Genomic DNA, 20682 nt, shown 5'->3' with positions numbered 1-20682 from the left:
GACTGGCAGATGAGGCCTTGAAGTCCGCCGGGGGCCGGGGGCTGGGGGTTGGGTTGGGAGAGAAGGGGAACAGAATTGCCCTCCAGTCCCTATGCAAACCTGCGAGGGAGTAGGGGAAGGATCCCCCGACGCCACCCGGCCGGGCTCTGGCCCGCAGGCCGCAGAGGCGCAGAGGCAAAACCTGCTAGGTCCCTGGGTGGTGAAAGCGAGGCCGCAGTAGGTGCTGGCAGAGATCCCAGAGAGACGCGTCTGGGCGACACACTGCTTATAGGTGTCTGCGCAGGGGACTCAGCTGTAGAGCTCAGCTGGAGCTTTTCATGGACCGAGGGGCCAGGTCACCGGGGAAACTGGGGAAGGTGTCCCCAAAGCTTAGAGTCTATCATTGCTTCCCCAGTGGAATCGGTCCACCCAGAGAAAGGAACTAGGTATTTGGGGATATTTCCTAAACACGATCTCAGAAAAGTTGTTTTCCGGACACCTGGAACTGGGCTTCGTCACCTCTTGCTTCTCGGTTCCAGCCAGAGCGAGCCCATGGTACACTCAGGCTGGAGAGAGGCCCGGAGCGCAGCGCTGGCACGTCGCCCCTACACTTGCCCGACTCCCACAGCCACAGGCAGGCGCCTCTGCAGAGCTGTCGCAGCGCTCCGGGCTGCCCTCCCTGGAAGTTGTGTGTCCATCACTACAGCTTTTTCGCAAATTCTTCCTTTCTGTGGTTCCAGCCGCAGACTCCGTCCGGCGCAATTACTCCGAGGCTACCTAGCGCCCCCTCGCGGAGTGCGTGGGGCGCCCGGGTTGAAGACTCCCACAGCAGGTAGCCGCAAAAGGCGGGGTGGCTGCGTTTGTGGAGTGAGACAGTTGCCAACAGCTGGTTCAGCTGCGGCGCTGCGCACGAGGACTGGCGAGTACGCAGCCCCAGGTACTGCCCCTTCCCGGTGACGTCTCTGCAGAGGGTTATAAAAGCCTCGCGCGCAGGCTGCCGAGGTTCTGCTAACTCCCAAGCCCAGCAGGACCCGAGCCAAAGAGGCGCCTGCGAAGCTGCAGGCGACGGCGGCGGCTGCAGCGCAGCGAAAGCAAAGGAAAAATCTCCAGACAGACAAGGGGCCCCAGAATCCCCGCCGTAAGACTCAGAACTTTTACAGGTCGCTCTGTGACGAACACCCTCCCCTTCGCCCTGAAGTCCTCCTGCAGAACAGGGCTTTGCATTTCCCGCTGCAAGCAGAGGGAACAGGAGTTGCAAGCAGCAGCAGGTGCAGAACGGCCGGGGTCTCCTGCTTCCTGGAACCGTGACCGTGGAATTTCTTTCCTTTTTCCAGTCCCACGCAGTAGAGACGCTGTCTCCGGATTTCTGAACTCAAATGCTTCCTGATGCTTGAAAGTGGAGGAATTCAGAGCCACGGGAAGCAGACTGCGCATCTAGAAGGGTTTATCTTCTGAGCGCCAACTCCTGCTTGCAAGGAAAGAGGTCTGCCCAGAAAGAGCCTGCAGCCTTCCTGCCTTGGTTAAGCAGGACCCTGACCCCAGCCGTCAGCCTCAAGGCCTGCTGCAAAGGCGGGGTGTGTGCAGAGAGGTGGGCATAACCACTTAGAGGAGGAATGGATAACGTCCTCCAGGTAGACTCCGACCTCTTCCCAAATATCTCCACCAACACCTCGGAGCCCAACCAGTTCGTGCAGCCGGCCTGGCAAATTGTCCTTTGGGCAGCTGCCTATACGGTAATCGTGGTGACCTCCGTCGTGGGCAACGTGGTGGTGATGTGGATCATCCTGGCCCATAAGAGAATGAGGACAGTGACTAACTATTTCCTGGTGAACCTGGCTTTCGCAGAGGCATCCATGGCGGCATTCAACACAGTGGTGAACTTCACCTACGCTGTCCACAACGAGTGGTACTACGGCCTGTTCTACTGCAAGTTCCACAACTTCTTCCCCATCGCCGCTGTTTTCGCCAGCATCTACTCGATGACGGCTGTGGCCTTCGATAGGTGAGCTTGCCCTTTGCGCAGAAGGGAGAAAGTGTCCACAGAGGACCGTGGCATTGCTGTGAGCTTCCGGGTTGCACTGTAAATTGGTCACCTGTACCCTGGGGTTTTTCCTGACAGCCAACTGAGTCAGTTGTGCATGGGGCACATTATCTTATCTCACCATTTCCTTTTCTCCTCCTTTTCACTCATTGACAGTCTCCCTTTCTTCACACACCTCCTTTTCCCCTCATTTAATCCTATTTTCCTCACCACTCCTGCACTCATCTCCTTGACGCTTTCCTTTCCACTCCTGCTTTGCTTCTTTCCATACATTCATCCTCTCCTTTACCCTGAAAGCCTGAAGGGGATACCCAGGCCTTGGCCAAGGGGCTGGCCTTTGGCTGGGGCTTTGTAAATCCTTGCAAGCCTGCTATTTTGCTGGGCAGCCTCTTTTGCCTTCCAGTTTTAAGTATATCTAAGCAGAATTTCTGATTTTTCACTTTTTCCTGGACATTCAGAGATTTTTCTGCTCCCACCTCAACTCTCCAATATTATTTGTATGTGAAGAGCATTTCATTAGAATCATAAAATACTCAGGATTCTAATTTGGCTCTGTCTACCCTGCTAGGAGCTCTCATTCAGGAATGAGAGGCACCTAGGCTGTTCTTCAGGAACTCCACAGATGGGGACCCAGGGAGCTTACCCAGGAGCTTTTCTAAATTTCTCTTGTCATGTAAGGTCAATGTTTTTAAACTGTCTGTGTCCACAGAGAAACGTGTTTGGCAAAGGCACTTGAAAGCTCTTTCTTTCCTGCAACTAACTAGGGTTTCAGAAGCTGATTAAAAATGAAAATATTGTCATTTTCAAATACTGGGGCTAGCATTCTGGAATGAATGGCTCCTCAGGTGGCAGGATGGAAAATTGATAATTAGAGCACCACTTTATCTGTATTGACATTTTTGTGGGTGTTATAGGTCTCTAACGTGTGTATCTATGTGTGCACAGGAATTAAATGCTTACCTGGGATGTGGAGGTATGTTGAAAACACCTGCCACTGGGATTTTAAAATCGGTTCTTTCAATGGCCTTGCTGAAATCAATGAATTATGGGAAGCCCAAAGAAGGACCTAGGAGAAAAATTTCCAAAAAAAAAAAAAAAAATTCCAAAATACTAAACTCTTTTAGCATAAAAATTATTTATCATTTGCAATTGATTTGAGGTCTTTTTCAGCTTCTGTAGTCAATCAGAGAAATGTTTCCACCTTTTGCAGTGGTGTCCAAATGCTGATTTCTAAGTTCCTTGTACCTCTCCCTTGATGCAACTCTGTGTGCTTGGTACGTTGTGTGTAAAACAGGTTGTGGTGAATCAATTTATGTTTTAAATGTAGAAAGTAAACCAATTACTCGAAGTGGTAGTGAAATGAATTCTTTTGTAAATTTATCTTTATGGTACTCTAGTTTCCAGATATTAAGTTTGTTGCTGCTGCTGTGCAGCAGACCCTTACATTTAGAAAACCCAGAGCATGATATATGACTGAATACAGGTGCACTGAAACCTGCTGTGATTTCAGCCTTGATGAACTTTAAATTAGAGGGAAAGTTGGTATTTTAAATGCACTTGGGCCTTGTGTGAGCTCAAAGGAGACCTGTCAGTCAGTATGTGCCTGAGCATTCAGTAGCTGATAGAGCACCAGCAGCCAGCTCTCTTGCTTCGGCTTACACAGAATTGACATGTTCCACAGCCATGCTCTTTCTCTTTGAACTTAGAAGGCAAGGGGCAGGAGTCAGGGTCAAAGTCTTCACACTGGATTGGGTAGGGAGCCAGATTTTGGCTGCCTTGACCCTGACATCTCAGGCTCCATTGTTCTTTCTCTCCAGGCAAACCAGAGACAGGACCCTGACCCTGCATGACACCTGCTCGGTGAGGGAAATGACAGCAGTGGGAAATGTTCCCAGGTCCCTAATGTACAGATACAGCCCAGGGAGATTATCAACATCATGCTCAAGGTTAGAATTCAAGGTAGAGTTTGGGATTAGGCTTCAGGGCTCTGTCTCCAAGTCCTCCAAGGGCTCCTTCTGTTTTTCCTTGCTCAGCCTCATAAGCACAGTGAATTCATCCCCCCAGGCCCTGTGATGGAGGTAGCTCCACTGCATTTGCTGTCATCCATTCTCTCCCAAGAATGTTGTAGAAAGGAAAGGGGTGGTAAGCTGTCTCCATATGAATTATCTTTCCTTTCTTCACCAAGGCAGTGCAGACTTTAAGAAAGTGGTAAATTATCTTTTCGTATGTTCTTTGAATTTTTAACAGATAATGTCTGAGTCAAGTCTTTAAAAACAAAAGTGACATGGTTTTCCTCATTATAAAATTAAACCTGTGCCTTGCAAAAACTTGGGAAATATGAAGAACATGGACACAAAAGTACAAATCAACCATTACTTCGCCATGCAAAAATAACACCTGTTAACATTTGAATTTCTCTTTTATGACTATTACACTACATAATTAAGGTCAGATTCTAAATATTTTTGCAGCTTACTTTTTTCCCATTGATAGTAATGGAAAACATTAATATCGTTTTCCCATGTTATTAAAAAGTCTTCAATGACTTAACCTTAATGGCTTCCTATTATTCCATTATATGAATGTGCTATTATTACTTTAACCATCCCCCTACTGTTGGGCATTTAGGTGGTTTCTAAATTTTTTTGCCTTATTGTTAATGCACTAATAAACATTTCTATATGATAATTTTCTTTTGCTTTCTTGATTATTTCCTTAGGATAGATTCCCAGAAGTGGAATTACTGGGTCAAATGAAATGAATTAAGAAAAAAACCTACCTTTTTCTCCCAATTTTAAGGGATTGTTAACTCTGAGCAAAGCAACGATTGCATCTGTTCTGTCTTGTTTACTTTATCTCCTCATCATAAGGCAGAGTGCCTGACACCTAACGGTCACTACACATTTATTAAATAAGTGAATGAATGAATAAAATAATACATCTTCCCAGAAGAACATTTGGAAAATACATGAAATTGTAAAGAAAATGTAAAAAATATCTACAATCCCACTACTGACAGATAATCAGTTAAAATTCTGGAATGCTAGCTTATACCAGTTTTTTCTATCTGTGTTATTTATGCCACATACATTTACTCACACTTTTAAGGATGAATTTTGGATCATAATAAGGCAGGTTCAATAGTTGATTTTTGTTTTTTGTTTTATTCCTTAAGATCATATCGTGGGCATTTTCCATGTCATGAAATACTTTGCAAAATGGGATTTTTAATGGATGTGTTATATTGCATGGCTATACTCATTTATTTTACCATTCCTCTGTTTTTAGTTGTAAATTATTTCCATTTTTAATAATTACAGGTAGCCTAGACATAAATCTTTAAGAGTATCCCTTGTTCTCTCCTTGGAATAAACTCCTTGATGTGAAATTGCTTGGTCAAACTGTCTTGGTAAACTTTGCCAAATTTTCTTCTAGAACCAAAATGTATACAGAGAAAAAAACCTTCACCTGTAAATTGTAGTACTAATTTAATTCTTTTCTGTTATCTTTTCATAGAGTGGGGAACGAGACAGGGGGAAGGGTCTACTTCTGAAGAAAAAATACTTATTTATTGAAGGCAATGGTTGCCTAGAATAAAAAGATTGCAGAGACAGGGGCATCTGGGTGGCTCAGTTAGCTGAGCAGTCTGACTCTTGATTTTGGTCAGGTCCCGATCGCACAGCTGTGATCTTGGGGTCATGATCTCAGAGTCGTGAGATGGAGATCAAGCCATGTGTGGAGCCCCAAGCTCATCGTAGAGTGTGCTTGAGTTCCTCTCCTTCCCCCTCTCCCCCCCACCCCTCCCACTTGCATGCTCTCTCTCAATCTCTCAAATAAATAAATAAATAAATAAATAAATAAATAAATAAATCCTCTTAGAAAAATGGTTGCAGAGACAAATATACCTAAACAAGAGCAGGTCTAACTCTAATTAAACTCCAAAAGGCACGAGGGATTTCACTTTTGGAAACTCTGTAATTCCTCCCACTTAAAATAAAATTCAAAAAATTTTCCCTATTAGAAAAATTAAAAGGCGTGTGCGATGTTTAAAAAAATTGGAAGTTGGACTATCATATGATTTCTCTCATCTATGGAACATAAGAACTAGGATGATCGGTAGGGGAAGAAAGGGATAAAGAAAGGGGGGGTAATCAGAAGGGGGAATGAAACATGAGAGACTATGGACTATGAGAAACAAACTGAGGACTTCAGAGGGGAGGGGGGTGGGGGAATGGGATAGACCGGTGATGGGTAGTAAGGAGGGCACGTATTGCATGGGGCACTGGGTGTTATACACAACTAATGAATCATCGAGCCTTACATCGGAAATCGGGGATGTACTGTATGGTGACTAACATAATATAATAAAAAATCATTTAAAAAAAAAATTGGAAGTTGGAGGACACTGAGGTGACACCTCCATTTTGCAGGGACCCGTGATGGCTGCCGGTTCTAGTACTGCAGAGCAGCATCTAAGAAGGGAGGAGGGAGGCCAATTCTGAAGCTCCACAAGAGGGACTGTAGAGGCCAAAGGCAGCCTGACTGGGAAACAAACACAAAGCAACAGGAGGCTCAGAAACATACTGGGCTGGTGACACTGCTTCTCCAGCTGGAAGGGGCAGGTGTAATTTCAGTGATTTGAAAGGAGAAGGTTCCACAGTTTGGCTCTTGTAGACACTGCTGCTATGAACATTGGGGTACATGTGCCCCTTCTTTTCACTACATCTGTATATTTGGGGTAAATGCCTAGTAGTGCAATTGCTGGGTTGTGGGGTAGCTCTATTTTTAATGTTTTGGGGAACCTCTATACTGTTTTCCAGAGTGGCTGTACCAGCTTGCATTCCCACCAACAGTGTAGGAGGGTTCCCCTTTCTCCACATCCTTGCCAACATTTGTTGTTTCCTGTCTTGTTAATTTTTGCCATTCTAACTAGTGTAAGGTGGTATCTCATTATAGTTTTGATTTGTATTTCCCTGATGGCTAGTGATGTTGGACATTTTTTCATGTGTCTGTTAGCCATTTGTATGTCTTCTTTGGAGAAGTGTCTGTTTGAAGATGTGGTTCATATATATGATGGAATATTATTCAGCCATCAGAAAGGATGAATACCTACCATTTGCATTGACATGGATGGAACTGGAGGGGATTATGCTAAGTGAAATAAGTCAAGCAGAGAAAGACAATTATTATATGGTTTCACTCATATGTGGAACATAAAGAATAGCATGGAGGACCATAGGGGAAGAGAGGGAAAACTGTATGGGAAGAAATCAGAGAGTGAGACAAACCATGAGAGACTGGACTCTGGGAAACAAACTGAGGGTTACAGAAGGGAGGGATATGGGGGTATGGGGTAATCAGGTGATGGGTAGTAAGGAGGGCATGTGTTGTGATGAGCACTGGCTGTTATACACAGCTAATGAATCACTGAACACTACATCAGAAACTAATGATGCACTATATGTTGGCTAACTGAACATAATAATAAAAAAAGAGAGAAGAAAGGAGGAGAAAAAGAAAGAAAGAAGATTGCTCACTCTTCAGACTGGTTCTGGATCTTGTGTTTGAGTGAAAGGAAACATCTAAATTATGATAGTCTCTGAACAATATGAAATATGGTCAGGTCCAAAAATACAGTTGCCCAGATAGGTAATGGTGGAAGGCAAAAGAAGGAGTAAGCTCTCTGAGAGAATAAAAGAGAAACCAAAAGCAAAGACATGCATAAATAACAAAAACCTCCCACAGTTCTGTGGTGTCTATCCCACTCTCCCAGTCATGCTCAGCTACAAGTTCAAGTAGCCTTCTTCCCAAGTCTCCACTAGACCTGCAGTTGGCTAGACTTGGATCCCATCGTGTATCTCAGGTCCGTTCTTCACTACCCAGAGGTCAGACATAGATTTTAGAATCCTTGCACTACTTTTGATGAACCTTACAACCCATGACCAAACATCTCTGTGACACTGAAAATGGTCATTCACTAGAAGCTCGTCCACCACAATTGACCCTGTCTTTTCAAATCCAGAACATCAAATGTCTTGAGTTGACATGAATCAAACTTGAGCTTGTTACATCTTGGATAGGTCAATTAGGCTAGAGGACATTTCCTGGATTGGTTCAGTGCCCACTTACTCTCTGGAACTGTCTGCCTGCACTTGTCACACCCTACTCATGGGAACTTCAGTGTCCTGAATTATCAAGGACTTTGGTTTTTCAAAAAACTGGCAGAAATATAGGTTCAGCTGAAGAAAAGTGCAGAGTAATTCTCAATGTAAATACATGTAGTAGGACCACAAGACTTTTACTTATGTATTATTTATTTACTTACTATTACGATGTTAAATTAGCAAATGGTGAATGAAGATCATGTGGGAGAAACACTCAGTTAAACCTGGACAAAGATCTTCAGTACATCAAGGGATATTGCCACCAGGTAATGTGATGTTTCTTAACTCAAGGCCTCATGTTTTCCCTCAAAGGCCTTACTCTATGTATTGAGGCATATAAAATGATTTAGAGATAACTACAATACAAGGTGTTAAATGATGTGTTTTATATGGATTGTACAAATTCAATATGAGAGAAGAGGAGGAACATCATATCCAGTGATGATCAAGGAAGACTCTAAAAAGTGACATTTGACTTTGACCTCGAAGATTAGATCAAATTTTTTAGAAAGGATGATGAAGAAAGGTGACATTCCAGATAAAAGACACTGTTTGACAAAAGTGTGGAGGTGAAAAGTTGCAAAGTGTTTGGGAAGAATGACTGGTTGTGAAAAATGTAACATTTAGTTGGAAATGCCTAACAAGCAACTTGAGATATGGGACTAGAGACTGAGAAGCCAGGAATGAAAATGTAGATTTAGGAGTTTTCCAAACCGATGGCTTTTCGGAGTTTGAAAGTAAAGAACATCTCTTTTACCTATCCATATTTCCAGAGAAGAGGCAAAGAGGCCAAATATTCATGAGAATGTCCTTTCAAGCAATAGGAGAGGGAAAAAGAAGCAGAGAGATAGTGGAGAAATCAGGATACGTGGAGTGACAAAGATTAAGAGAAGTGACTTGTGGTTGGTTCTATTCATTAGTGTCATTAGAATCCAAAAAATACCAGGGATTTCACTTTTTGAAACTCATCAGAGAACATTGGATTTGGTAATTAGAGAACATTGATGAGCTATGATAGGTAATATCAGCAAAGTATGGTAAAGAGGGATAAATTAAGATGAAAATGAGGGGAATGGCCTCTTCCTCATCCATCCATCCATCCATCCATCCATCCATCCATCCATCCATCCAACCATTACTGAGGACCTACCATATCCCAAATGCTGAGGCAGTAAAACATTGCCTTTGCCCTTGTACTCTCATATTTGGGGATTGATAAAGTCATGAATGCCATTATAACCCAATGTAATTAATATCATGCTGAGATAGTTTGGAGACGGAGGGAAGAATTACCCTTGGGAATCTGGGAAAGACTTACTCGTAAAACAAAAAAAGGAAGAGGAGGGAGAGTAAGAGGGAGAGGAGGAGGAGAAAAGAAAGCAAAGTACAGAGAAAATGATGTGGAGTTTTTATTTTTTAAATTAACTTCAAGAACACTGGACTGGGAATTATAATGATTTATTAGTTTTTGTCACTTGGAAACTAGAGAAGAGATTTCATGATAATAAAATTGATAATGATACCTTATATTTGCATGCTCTCTAATCTGTTGTCTCATCAAATCCTAAATAGCAATGGGGATTCTGTTTCTGCTTTGGAAAGACTATTAGAAACAATTTCTTTTAGCATTGTCCTCCCACTCTTTACTCCCTCATAGCTTGGAGACCCATGCAATTTGCATTCCTGTGCCTTAGACGGCTGCCTACATACTCCCACTCATGGTGGCTCTTGAATGCTCTATCATCTAAGAAAAGTTGCCATCGAAGGCAAGAAAGTGATGTAAGGGTCCTACTGTGCCAGACAGGATGTTAGAGACTCTTTACATCATTATCCACCCAAACAAAATTCAACCCCACAACCTTCTAGACAGGGCCTTTGTAAGAATATCAAATTCTGCTTTAATATTTTCCTCAATCTGTCTCATTTGTTAAACTCATTCCATTTTAAATCATTATAAAATTATTCCTTCTGTTGAGCTGAAATCTGCCTCTGATTATGTGCTACTCCTATTAATATAATGCCTCTTCTATGTGGCAGTCTTTTAGATATATCCCTCCTAAAGCTTCTCCATCCCTGGTTAACTGTTCCTGGTTCTTTCATTTTCCATCCTCCTTTGTCTCTACTGGCAATTCCAGTTTGTTAATAGTCCTCTTAACTGAGAGGTTAACTAATACCCAGAACTGAACATTACCCTATTACCATTACTCTGTCCAGCTTCACCTGCTATAGGACTGACATCCTATACTGGATGACTTTGTTCTCTTAGATTTAGCACAAGTAACATAGTCACTAAGGCTTCAAGTCTCAATGAAATATCCTTTTTACCTATTCCCATATTATTTATACAGTTGTCCATAACTTGTTGGTCTCTCCCACACCTCCCTGACCACTAGATTACATTACAACACCATGAAAACAAGGATGTTTTATCCCTGTTCCCAGCAGTTATACAGTTGCCTGACACAGAGTAGGTATACATTACACTGTGTGGATAGTGGTTGACTTGACTGTACCTCTATTCTACACACATCAACCAAAATCTGAAAACCAGACCCAATGCATAAGGTAGACATCAAAGCACACCTACGATGCTGTGCCTTGAAGCAAAAGAAAAATTGGCCAAATATGTGCTTACCATGGAATTTTGCGACACTATAGAACATTTGATTCAGAACCCCCTGTTCTAGAATAACTATGTGTTCTAATTCACACTTGCATTTTCCATACTCCACTTAACTGGGCCCCATTGGATTCCTGACCCACACCCTGTCCCCAACAGATATTGCACCCCAGGAGAACACTTCTAATCAAGGGAGGTGTTTATAATTTCTACCTTACCTCCAGTCTTTCCAAGAATACTGAAAACTCAGACATTTCAGGACCCCCCCCCCCATGGCCCAACTGTTGTCAATCCCTTAGCTTTTTCTCCAACATCCCTACTAGCAACAAGAAGTGCACTCTCTGTTTTACTTGTCCTTCCTGAATCAGGACAACCAGAAGCCTACCTTCCATCTAGCACTCCAAGTCCTATATCTACAGTAGTTGTCTGAACATATAGTCCATACTATATTAAAATACCACAGACACAGAAAAATTCCAGCAGACCACCCAAGAAAGTCACTGACCTCAAAGACAGACTGAGGAACTGGCTTCCATTACCCAAACTTCCTCTCTTGTCACCTTGAGAAACTATGATTCCAACTCATGGAAGGGGAAATATGAGACTCTATGGATGAGGAATCCCCAGGGATGAAGAGATGCTTTAATGATGTCCTTAAGACATAAATCTTGGCTTGAGTATTAATGCAACACATGAAGCTCTAGGAAAATTGTTTAAGCAGCCCTGAGCCTGATGCTTTGCTCCTCTAATTTTATAATTATTTACTTGATCTATTCTCTAATTCAGCTTTATCACTATATTTAATATTTGGGACTCTCTATGGAGTGCCTTTCATGTCTTTTGTACAAGAATGTCTTTTAATAACCTTACTTCTAACCTTTGATAATGGAGTTTAGTGTAGGAAAGAGCACAGGCAGTGGTCCCAGCAGTGTTTCTACCATATACTAGATACGCGAACGTCGGTAAGACCCTTAAATTCTCTGGGCCTCAGGCTCCCTATCTGATAAAAGGGATATAATAAAAGTCACCTCGGAGAGTATTGCTGCAAGGAAAGAGGGAAAGGGAAAAGTATGGAAAGTCATGGGAAATTGCTGATTCATTGCCTGAGATCCAGTAAGAGCTCAGTTAATGACTATGTTATGATCTATAATAAACCCTGGCACACCATTATACCCATTCTACACACCCAATCCCGTCTCAGCTCCTCTTGAATTCCTTCTGCATCAAGTATGACAGGGCGAAACATTTATATCCCTACCACTCTGCCAAATTATAGTTTAAAATCCTCCTGGTTGGGAGAGCAAACCTCTTGACGAATGCTTTCTAGCATCCTTCCCACCTCTGGAGAGACACACTCTACCAGAAGCCTGGCATTTGGATATGGTATATCACAGTCCAGAAAAACTAAGTCATTTTCATTTGTACCAATCCAAAACCACACATTCACTTCCCACATCCTGTATGTTGCAAAGTCACCACCGTCCCATGGAGCATCATTTTAGTGTTTAATATCTGAGGGACAAATATCTGAGGGTTATAGCAAAAATGTGTAAGGGGGAAATGCCTGAGGATAATAGCAAAACACTCTTACAGCTGCATGTGTTTTAGTTGATATTCAATTTGTTGAAGTTGTTTCTTTTGCCTTTGAATGCATCTTAGAAATCTTGGAAGTTTTGTTATAAGTCTAGTTAAAGTGTTAAACATTCACTTTCCGTTGTCCTTTGACTAATATTCAGTTAGCTCCTAAACATAAGATGGAATACTTCCTCCTAAATATTTTAACATTTTCAAACTTAATCAAATGGTCTTACGTATTTCCAGTTAGTCACAAAGTTTTACAAACTTAAAAGTCAAATAATCTTAAAAATGTAAACAGCACTTATAAAGTTGATTATTAAATTCCCTTAAATATTTTAAATTTAATACACAAATTTAATACATCTGGTTTTCTTAAAACTTCAAATCCCTTAAAATGACTTAAAAATAGAAGAAACAAAATCTTTCTCAGGACTCACATAGTTCTGGTAAACCTAATAAATCAAACCTTCTAAATTTAGCGTATTAAATTCTCTTAAAGCATTTCAACCTCCTCAGAATTAAACTCACAAGTTAAGTAAATGAGGTTCTTATGAGCCTCTAAATATTGACTACAAACTTAATTAGTTAAATCCTCCTAAGTATTTCAATTAAAATTACAAATCTGGTAAGTCAAATTCTCTAATCTATCAGATTCTCATTTCCAATATATTAAAAACAAATCCCCCACACATAACGTCTACTGATGATAAAACACTACGATACACACACTTCTTACATAGAAGCACTGTTTCTTCATTGTCAGTTGAATTTTATAAAATGCATTTCCAGGGTTACAAAATGACACAAGCAGTGGTGGCAAAAACATAGGGGCCATATGGGCTGCTGAGGTTCCGGAATCAGGGTTGAGTTGGAGATTGGAATCGGGGTGTGTCTTCCAGGAGCCCAAAGCCCTGAACCCTTCTCATGGTGGAGCTCTGCCTTCACAGTGCTCCCAGGATCCATCCACACCTTGCCACAGGAATCAGTTAGTCCCAGTGTGCCCTGCATCTCCTTGGCTTCCTTCAAGTGTTACCCTTCTCCAACTTTCATGGTAATATTTTATCATCTGAATTACATCGATAGAATCATGCAGAGCCTCATTCAACCCCAGATTGCATTCAACCACTTTGCTACCTGAGTAGCATTAGCTGCATTCCACACCCTCTTATGTTTTTACCTTCTTATAGACCTCTATTCCAGACTGGCTCATTGCCATGGATAAAGTGACCAAAAAAAAAAAAAAAAAAAAAAAAAAAAAAACACCATCTACCCTGAGTCCCTCAATTCCTTTTTTGAGACTTTGAGGTCATGAGAAATATGTGCCAGAATTTTTCTGGGTGTATCCTGATTCTTCCTATGAATCATCAGAAATGGAAGGGTAGTATACCTGTTAGTTTTGACAAACTCAGGCTGTCAGCATGTTTCAGAACTATGCCCAGAGACACGTGTTCATCCTATGTAGAAGGTCTACACAGCAGCTTCCATTCCTCCTGGCACGAAGTCTTCCATGGCAGGACCTTTCTTCTTGGAGCCTTGAATCCTCCAACTGGATCATGAGATGGTCTTTCTTCAGATCATCTGGGTTTTCCCTATGAGGACAGGCTCTCATGACTTTTTTATAGCTCTAGAAGTGCTGAATTCCTTTCCCTTTCTTCCTTCTCAGTGTCCTAGATTTCAGATCATAAAAAATAAGTGATGCTCTGTTCTTATAGCTTAACTCAGTGCCCCAAGACTTATATGGACTGACAAACAACCACTACTGCCTGAGCTCCGACAGGAAGGGTCAACAGTCGCGCCAGCTACCCCTCTGGCTCTGTCCTAGAGTATAACTGAGACACTAATTTTGGAAAGTCTCATGTGCATATTTGGTGGTATGTGGGGAGATTAGGAGCATAAGCTTAAATACTCACCTTGTATGATTTATTAATTAATTTTATTTAACTGTGGAGAAATGTCCTCTTGAATAATTAATATGCTTTCATAAGAGGATTTGTCTGACTCTGAAAATCTTTAAACAAAAGAAAACCCCAGAAATAGCTGAAATGCTCTCCCAAATAGTCCCAGGGAGTCAGAAGGGTTTAAAAATGCCTGAATTCCTAATGGGAACTAAAAGGGGGGCAGTCTTGAGGATGAAATGCAGCTAGTTAGCTCAACAACTTAACTGGGCTCTTCAAAGAGAAACTTAGACGATAACCTAGAAACCATGTGGCCGAATCCTTACTGGGGGTGTCACTTAAATTTGTTTCCAAAGACCAGTTCCTTTCCCTTTCCAGCTGGCATGATGTAGGGTCTGAAAGTTAATATGTTAAAGACTCAGCTAGAATGTGAGCCGGATCACAGCCATTATGGGTTTCAGTGGCCCAATTAAGGCACTGCCAGCCTAAAACTAAGCAAAATGCAAAGAAGGTATCCTCTTCCCTTTCTGGCCATTTGTCTCATTAATGCTCTAACCAGCCCACATCTGCATTAAGGCAATCCCCTGTCCTGCCTCACAAGTGCATGGTCCCATATTACTGCTCTGTTCTCCTTACAGCCCAAACCAATTTAGTAAATTGGGTTGAATCAAGAGAAGAGTAGCCAATTAAAATCACACTAAGGTGAGAATGACCTGGGCTTCTATCTTCCAAGTCCCATTTGTATTTTAAAATGGGAGTGTGTTCATTTTGAATACCTACTTCTTTCAGTTACCTCCTCATGAGCAGGAAAGAGTGTAGAGAACCAAGACAAACAGTCTTGAGGACTGAGTCAATATGGGATGCAAAGAGTGCTGGGATTTAGGTACTTTAGGGTGTCCAGAGTTTGACTTTCACAACATGGCCCCATATGTCTACCAAGGAGACGGCTGGGAAGAACAAGGGGCTGTTAGCATGAGCCCAGATCACTGCTGAAAGACCTTGTCCTGTCATAATCAAAACTGTCTCAGTCCTGAGGTGCCCATGAACTCTACATTTGTGTTTAGATGGTGAAACGAGGGTGAATCTGTTTCTGTTCTTCATACTTCTTTGTAAGTCACTAATTCTCTTTGATAAATATGTAGTATTTTTATAGCTTGGATATTATCATCAGAAGGGAATTTGGGTCATAGTCCCAGCCAGTCCTAAGGGTCTGGTAGTTGGGGTTAAGAGCAGCAGTGCAATGAAGTCTTGTTTAGGTGGCCAAGGCTGATTCTTTACCTCTCCAGGATCTTCAACAATGGATTCATGCTATTTACAAATCCTGGGGTGAGGGCCAGGTTTCCGAGAGCTAAGCTTTCTGCTAGTGTTTGTCTGGACCCACATTTCATCTAGAATCTTGCATCACTTTTTCTTTGTCTGTCTTCCCTTCTCTCTACACCTGGATCAAAAATTCCTTGCTCTATTTCCTCCCGTCTCCTCCTCAGCATTTTGAAAATAGCATGGCTTCAATAAATGTTACTGCCTGAAAAATGGAGTTGGAGCAGACAAAACCAAAAACTGTTGTGTATGAAGCAAACTAAGAGTAGATTTACACAGCAATATTAAAAATGCAAAGTACTGTGATTCTGATTCCAGAAGGGTCCTGAATATATTCTTTAAGACTGTTTTTTTAGGTTTAAACTCAAGCTACTTTTAAAAAATGTAATATATTTGACATATAACATCATGTAAATTTAAGGTATGCTTATGCTACTTTTTTAAGACAAATAACTTACTGTTGAGTATTATTATCTGCACAACTGCAAATTCCCTTATGATTACATTTAATATGCACACTGCTAAAACTACAAAGTATTATATATTCATTAAGGAGAATTAGCACCTTATGGAAAATATAGCATGATGAAAAACAAAAGCAAAATCAACCCTCATCTCACTGCCCAAACACCACTATTGTCAATTCTTAGGAATTATTTCACTACAGGAGTTTTTCCCTATGCATTGGATATTTTATATAATTATACTCCTGTGGCATATACAATTTTATTTCTTTTTTAAAAAGATTTTATTTATTTGAGGGAGAGAGAGAGAGAGAGAGAGCAAAAGAGAGAGAGCATGAGGGAGGGGAGGGGCAGAGGAAGAGGAAGAAGCAGAGAAGCCAGACTCCCCTCTCAGCAGGGAGCCCAACTTGGGGCTGGATCCCGGACTCAGGGATGGTGACCTGAGCAGAAGGCAGAGGCTTAACCAACTGAGCCACTCAGGCACCAGGGCATATACAATTTTAAAAATTTAACTTAATATGCATTTCATGTAATTAAATGTTACTCTAAAAGAGCATGCTTCATGGTTACAAAGTATCATAATTTAAATGACATCTCATCCTGAGACCTTGCAGTTGTTTCTAGCTTTTGCTATAAAGTATCATTTGTGTGATCCGTATGTTCTAGCTACACTTGTACATGTGTGTGACTATGAGGATAAATTCTTAGAAGAAAAATCTGTTCAAGCATTGGACTTATAAAAGCTTTGGCTTCATTCTGCTTACTTGGTCTTCAGAAAGCTTTAGCAATTTAGCAGTGTGAATCAGAATATATACACCCATTGTATGAAAGTGTTCCTTCATATTCCTAACAATTTCAGAAACATCTTTTCCAATTTAAAAGATTTAAAATGTTATTTATGTGTGCTTTTCTTACTAGTGAGATTGAATATTTTTGTATATTTATTATTCCTTTACATTTTGCTTTTTCGTGAAAGCAATTTCTTTTCCTATTCATCACCCTAGGACATTTTTAAATTTAAATCTTTATTTTTAAGTTTCATTTGGCATTGCAGGAACTGTGTTAAGGATACAACGTTTTGACTGTCATATGCTACAAATAGTTTTCCATGTTTCTGGTTACAGTTTTAATTTCCTTTTCAGTGATTATCTTAAGTTATTATTAATTATTATTATTATTATTATTATTTGTAGTTACAACCATCCACCTTTTCTTTTATGGTTTCTCTCTTTGGTGTTATGCTTAGAGAAGAATTTCCTCAATTCAAAAGTAAATAAATATGCATAAACAATTTCATTTGCTTTTAGAGTTAGGAGGTTTTTTTCTTAAGTCTTTAACCCATCAGTAATTTAATTTAGATTATATCTAATTTTTTAAATGCCATGCTGTCTAAACACCATTATCCATCCTGATAACTCTGGATTCATTATTTAAAATCCCCCTATTGAAAAGTCCTATTGGACACAACATCAACAACTAATGATGTACTATATGCTGGCTAATTGAACATAATAAAAAAGTCCTCGGAATTTTTATTGGAGATGTGTTAAATGTGTTAAATTTAGAAATAAACTTTAGGAAGAATTGTTAGTATATCAAGATCTTTTCCAATGTATGAACATGGTGTATATTCTATGCATTCACACCTATATGTTTTATTATATAATTTTTGATATTATTCTTCATATAACACTTTGCAGTTCTTTAAACATTTAAAAAATTAATGTTTTTGCTTGCTAATGAAAATGTAATCATTTTCCCATAGTTTTTTTTTTGGTGGATTATTGTCAGTGTATTCTAAAGCTTTTGATATTTTTTTATAGTCACTTTGAAGCCAGTTATCTTAATGAACCCTGTACAGCAGAAGTTCTAATGTTTTTCCTGTCACTTTTTTCAGATTTCCCCAATAATCATATAAATCTATAAATCTTTATTTTTTAAACTTTATATCCAGTGTCTATGTCCTTTTTAACTAGATCTTCCAGAAAAATTTCAATTGAAACTGGTAAAAGTAAACATCTTTTCTTACCCCTGACCTTCAAGGAGTGTTACTCTTAATATTACTTTTAAATATGTTGGCTGTTGGTTTAAGTCAGAAGTTTAAAAATTATATCATTCAGTTCTTAGTTTACCAAGAGAGTTAATCAGATCTAGATATTAATTTATCAATTGTCCTTTTGGCATCCAGCAATACTTTTTTTTCTATTGCCTAATTTCTTAGTTTACAACTGATGTAGAACTCCTAGAATAGACAGTACTTGGTCTTAGACTTTGTTCTGTTAGCACACTGCTAGATTTGCTTGCTAATATTTTGTTTACATTTTTGCATCTTTGCTGTAATGTACAACTGTCATTTCATTTTTTGGTGCTGTCTTTTCAAGTTTTGGTTTCAGAACTTATAAGGAAATAAGCATTTTCTGAAATTTATTATGCTTTCTGAAATAAATGAACTTTGGTGAGAAGCTTTTGTTCCAGTCAACTTCCTGAGAGATACTGCTTCCCTCTCTTTCTCTGTAGAACAGCGCATTTCCCAGGCCCTCCAGGTGAAGCAAAAGAAAAAAGAAATAACACAATAGGTTATTGATTCAGAAAACCAGTGGGAGTGAGGTCTACACAGTAGTTTGCAGGTTTTACCCTTGCAGTTTAAGAGTCTTGCCAGACAGTGATATTAATCGCAGGGAAAGAACCCCAGCCACGCGGTCCTTGTGAGGTTGATCAATGTTAAGCCAGCCCCAAGGAGCAGGAGGAGCCCAGCAGTGGTTCTCCATGCACTGAAGCTCCTAAGCCAGAGGAAGAGGCTGAGCCTCAATGCTCATCTTTTTTTCTGGCACAATATGCAGTATCCCAGGGAAGACACATCCTTGTGGGTAGATACAGATTTTACAAAATCCAAGAAGATACACAGATAAGCAAAATTTAGCAGCACAGATTTTTTTCAGCTTGGGTACACATTTTATAAGACTTTGAAGAAGACTGTGATTGATAAAATTGCTTATTTAAGGACCTTGATACTAGCATTTTAGAGGAGAAAATTAAAATTGCAATTTTAAAAAATTAAACTTTATTTTAAAAATATCAAGTTTTATTTCTTCCAGATTCTCCCTTCCCATAAAAAATATAAATAAGGCAAGCAAGGAGATACTATCAAAGAAGTATAAATAAAACTTATTTTGTGGCTTAAAAAATCATTATATATATAGTTTATTGGCTTCTAACATGTTATTATTAATATAAATTTATTTTGGCACATTTTATTTTCATCATCACTTTGCTTTTAAAACAGTCATTGTTTTGTTCCATTAACATGAACTTTCTCATGCTATGTAGATGTAGATCTAAATATTTAAAAAGAATCAAGATCATACATTTTAAAAAGTTTTTGTTTAAATTCCAGTTAGTTAATGTACAGTGTAGTATTAGTTTCAGGTGTACAATAAGGTGATTCAGCACGTCCATACAACACCCGATGCTCCTCTCGACAAGTGCCCTCCTTCATCCCCATCACTTATTTAACCAACCTCCCCCACTCCCCTCTGGTAACAGTTTGTTCTCTATAGTTAAGAGTCTGTTTCTTGGTTTGCGTCTCTCTCTTTTCTCCCCGCTTTGCTTGTGTGTTTTGTTTCTTAAACTCCACATATGAGTGAAATCATATGGTATTTGTCTTTCTCTGGCTGGCTTATTTTGCTTAACGTAATACTCTCAAAATAAAAAGCTTCTGCACAGCAAAGAAAACAGTCAACAAAACTAAAAGGCAACCTATGGGATGAAAGAAGATATTTGCAAATGACATATCTGATAAAGGATTAGTATCCAAAATACATAAAGAATTTAAAAAACAACATCCAAAACCCAAACAATCCAATTATGAAATGGGCAGAAGACATGAATAGACATTTTTCCAAAGAAGACATACAGATGGCCAACAGGTACATGAAAAGATGCTCAACATCACTGATCATCATCAGGGAAATGCAAATCAAACCTACAATGAGATATCACCTCACATCAGTCAGAATGGCTAAATTCAACAGCACAAGAAACAACAGGTGTTGTTGAGGATGTGGAGAAAAGGAACCCTCTTGCACTGTTGGTGGGAATGCAAATTGGTGCAGGCACTTTGGGAAACAGTGTGGAGTTTCCTCAAAATGTTGAAAATAGAACTACCCTACATTCCAGCAGCTGCACCACTACATATTTACCCAAAGACTACAAAACACTAATACAAAGGTATATATACACCCCAGTGTTTATAACAGCATTATCTATAATAACCAAATTATGGAAACAGCACAAGTGTCCATGGACTAATGAATGGATAAAGGAAATGAGAGATAGATAGATAGATAGATAGATAGATAGATAGATAGATAGATAGAAAGAAATATTATTCAGCCATAAAAAAGAATGAAATCTTGCCATTTGCAATGACATGGATGGAGCAAAAGAGTATTATGCTAAGTGAAATACCATACATACTTTGGCTTGAGGGATACAATAGTTTACGTAGTCTGAATGGTTTGGGGCTGAGATCTAAAGGATGAGTAGAAATCAGGAAAAGCAGAATGACAGACACTGGGTTGGTTACACAAAAGCCATTTACAACCCCCTTCTCCTTTCCCATCCT

The 20682-nt window shown here is 40.0% G+C and overlaps 1 protein-coding gene across 1 annotated transcript in view; it reads left to right on the top strand.

Annotated features, from left to right (window-relative positions):
• Positions 1-999: 999 nt before the first annotated feature.
• Positions 1000-20682, top strand: part of TACR1 (tachykinin receptor 1) — a 144410-nt gene continuing 124727 nt past the window's right edge. Inside the window, exon 1 of the mRNA XM_045788379.2 lies at positions 1000-1981. Coding sequence (XP_045644335.1) covers positions 1593-1981 — 389 coding nt within the window. The 5' untranslated portion in view covers positions 1000-1592. The remainder of the gene's footprint in view (positions 1982-20682) is intronic.

The sequence above is a fragment of the Ursus americanus genome, chromosome 7 (genome assembly GCF_024610735.1).
Source record: "Ursus americanus isolate L20-20 chromosome 7, mUrsAme1.1.p, whole genome shotgun sequence".
In the NCBI taxonomy this organism is placed as follows: Eukaryota; Metazoa; Chordata; class Mammalia; order Carnivora; family Ursidae; genus Ursus; species Ursus americanus.
This window is presented reverse-complemented; position numbering and strand designations above follow the sequence as displayed.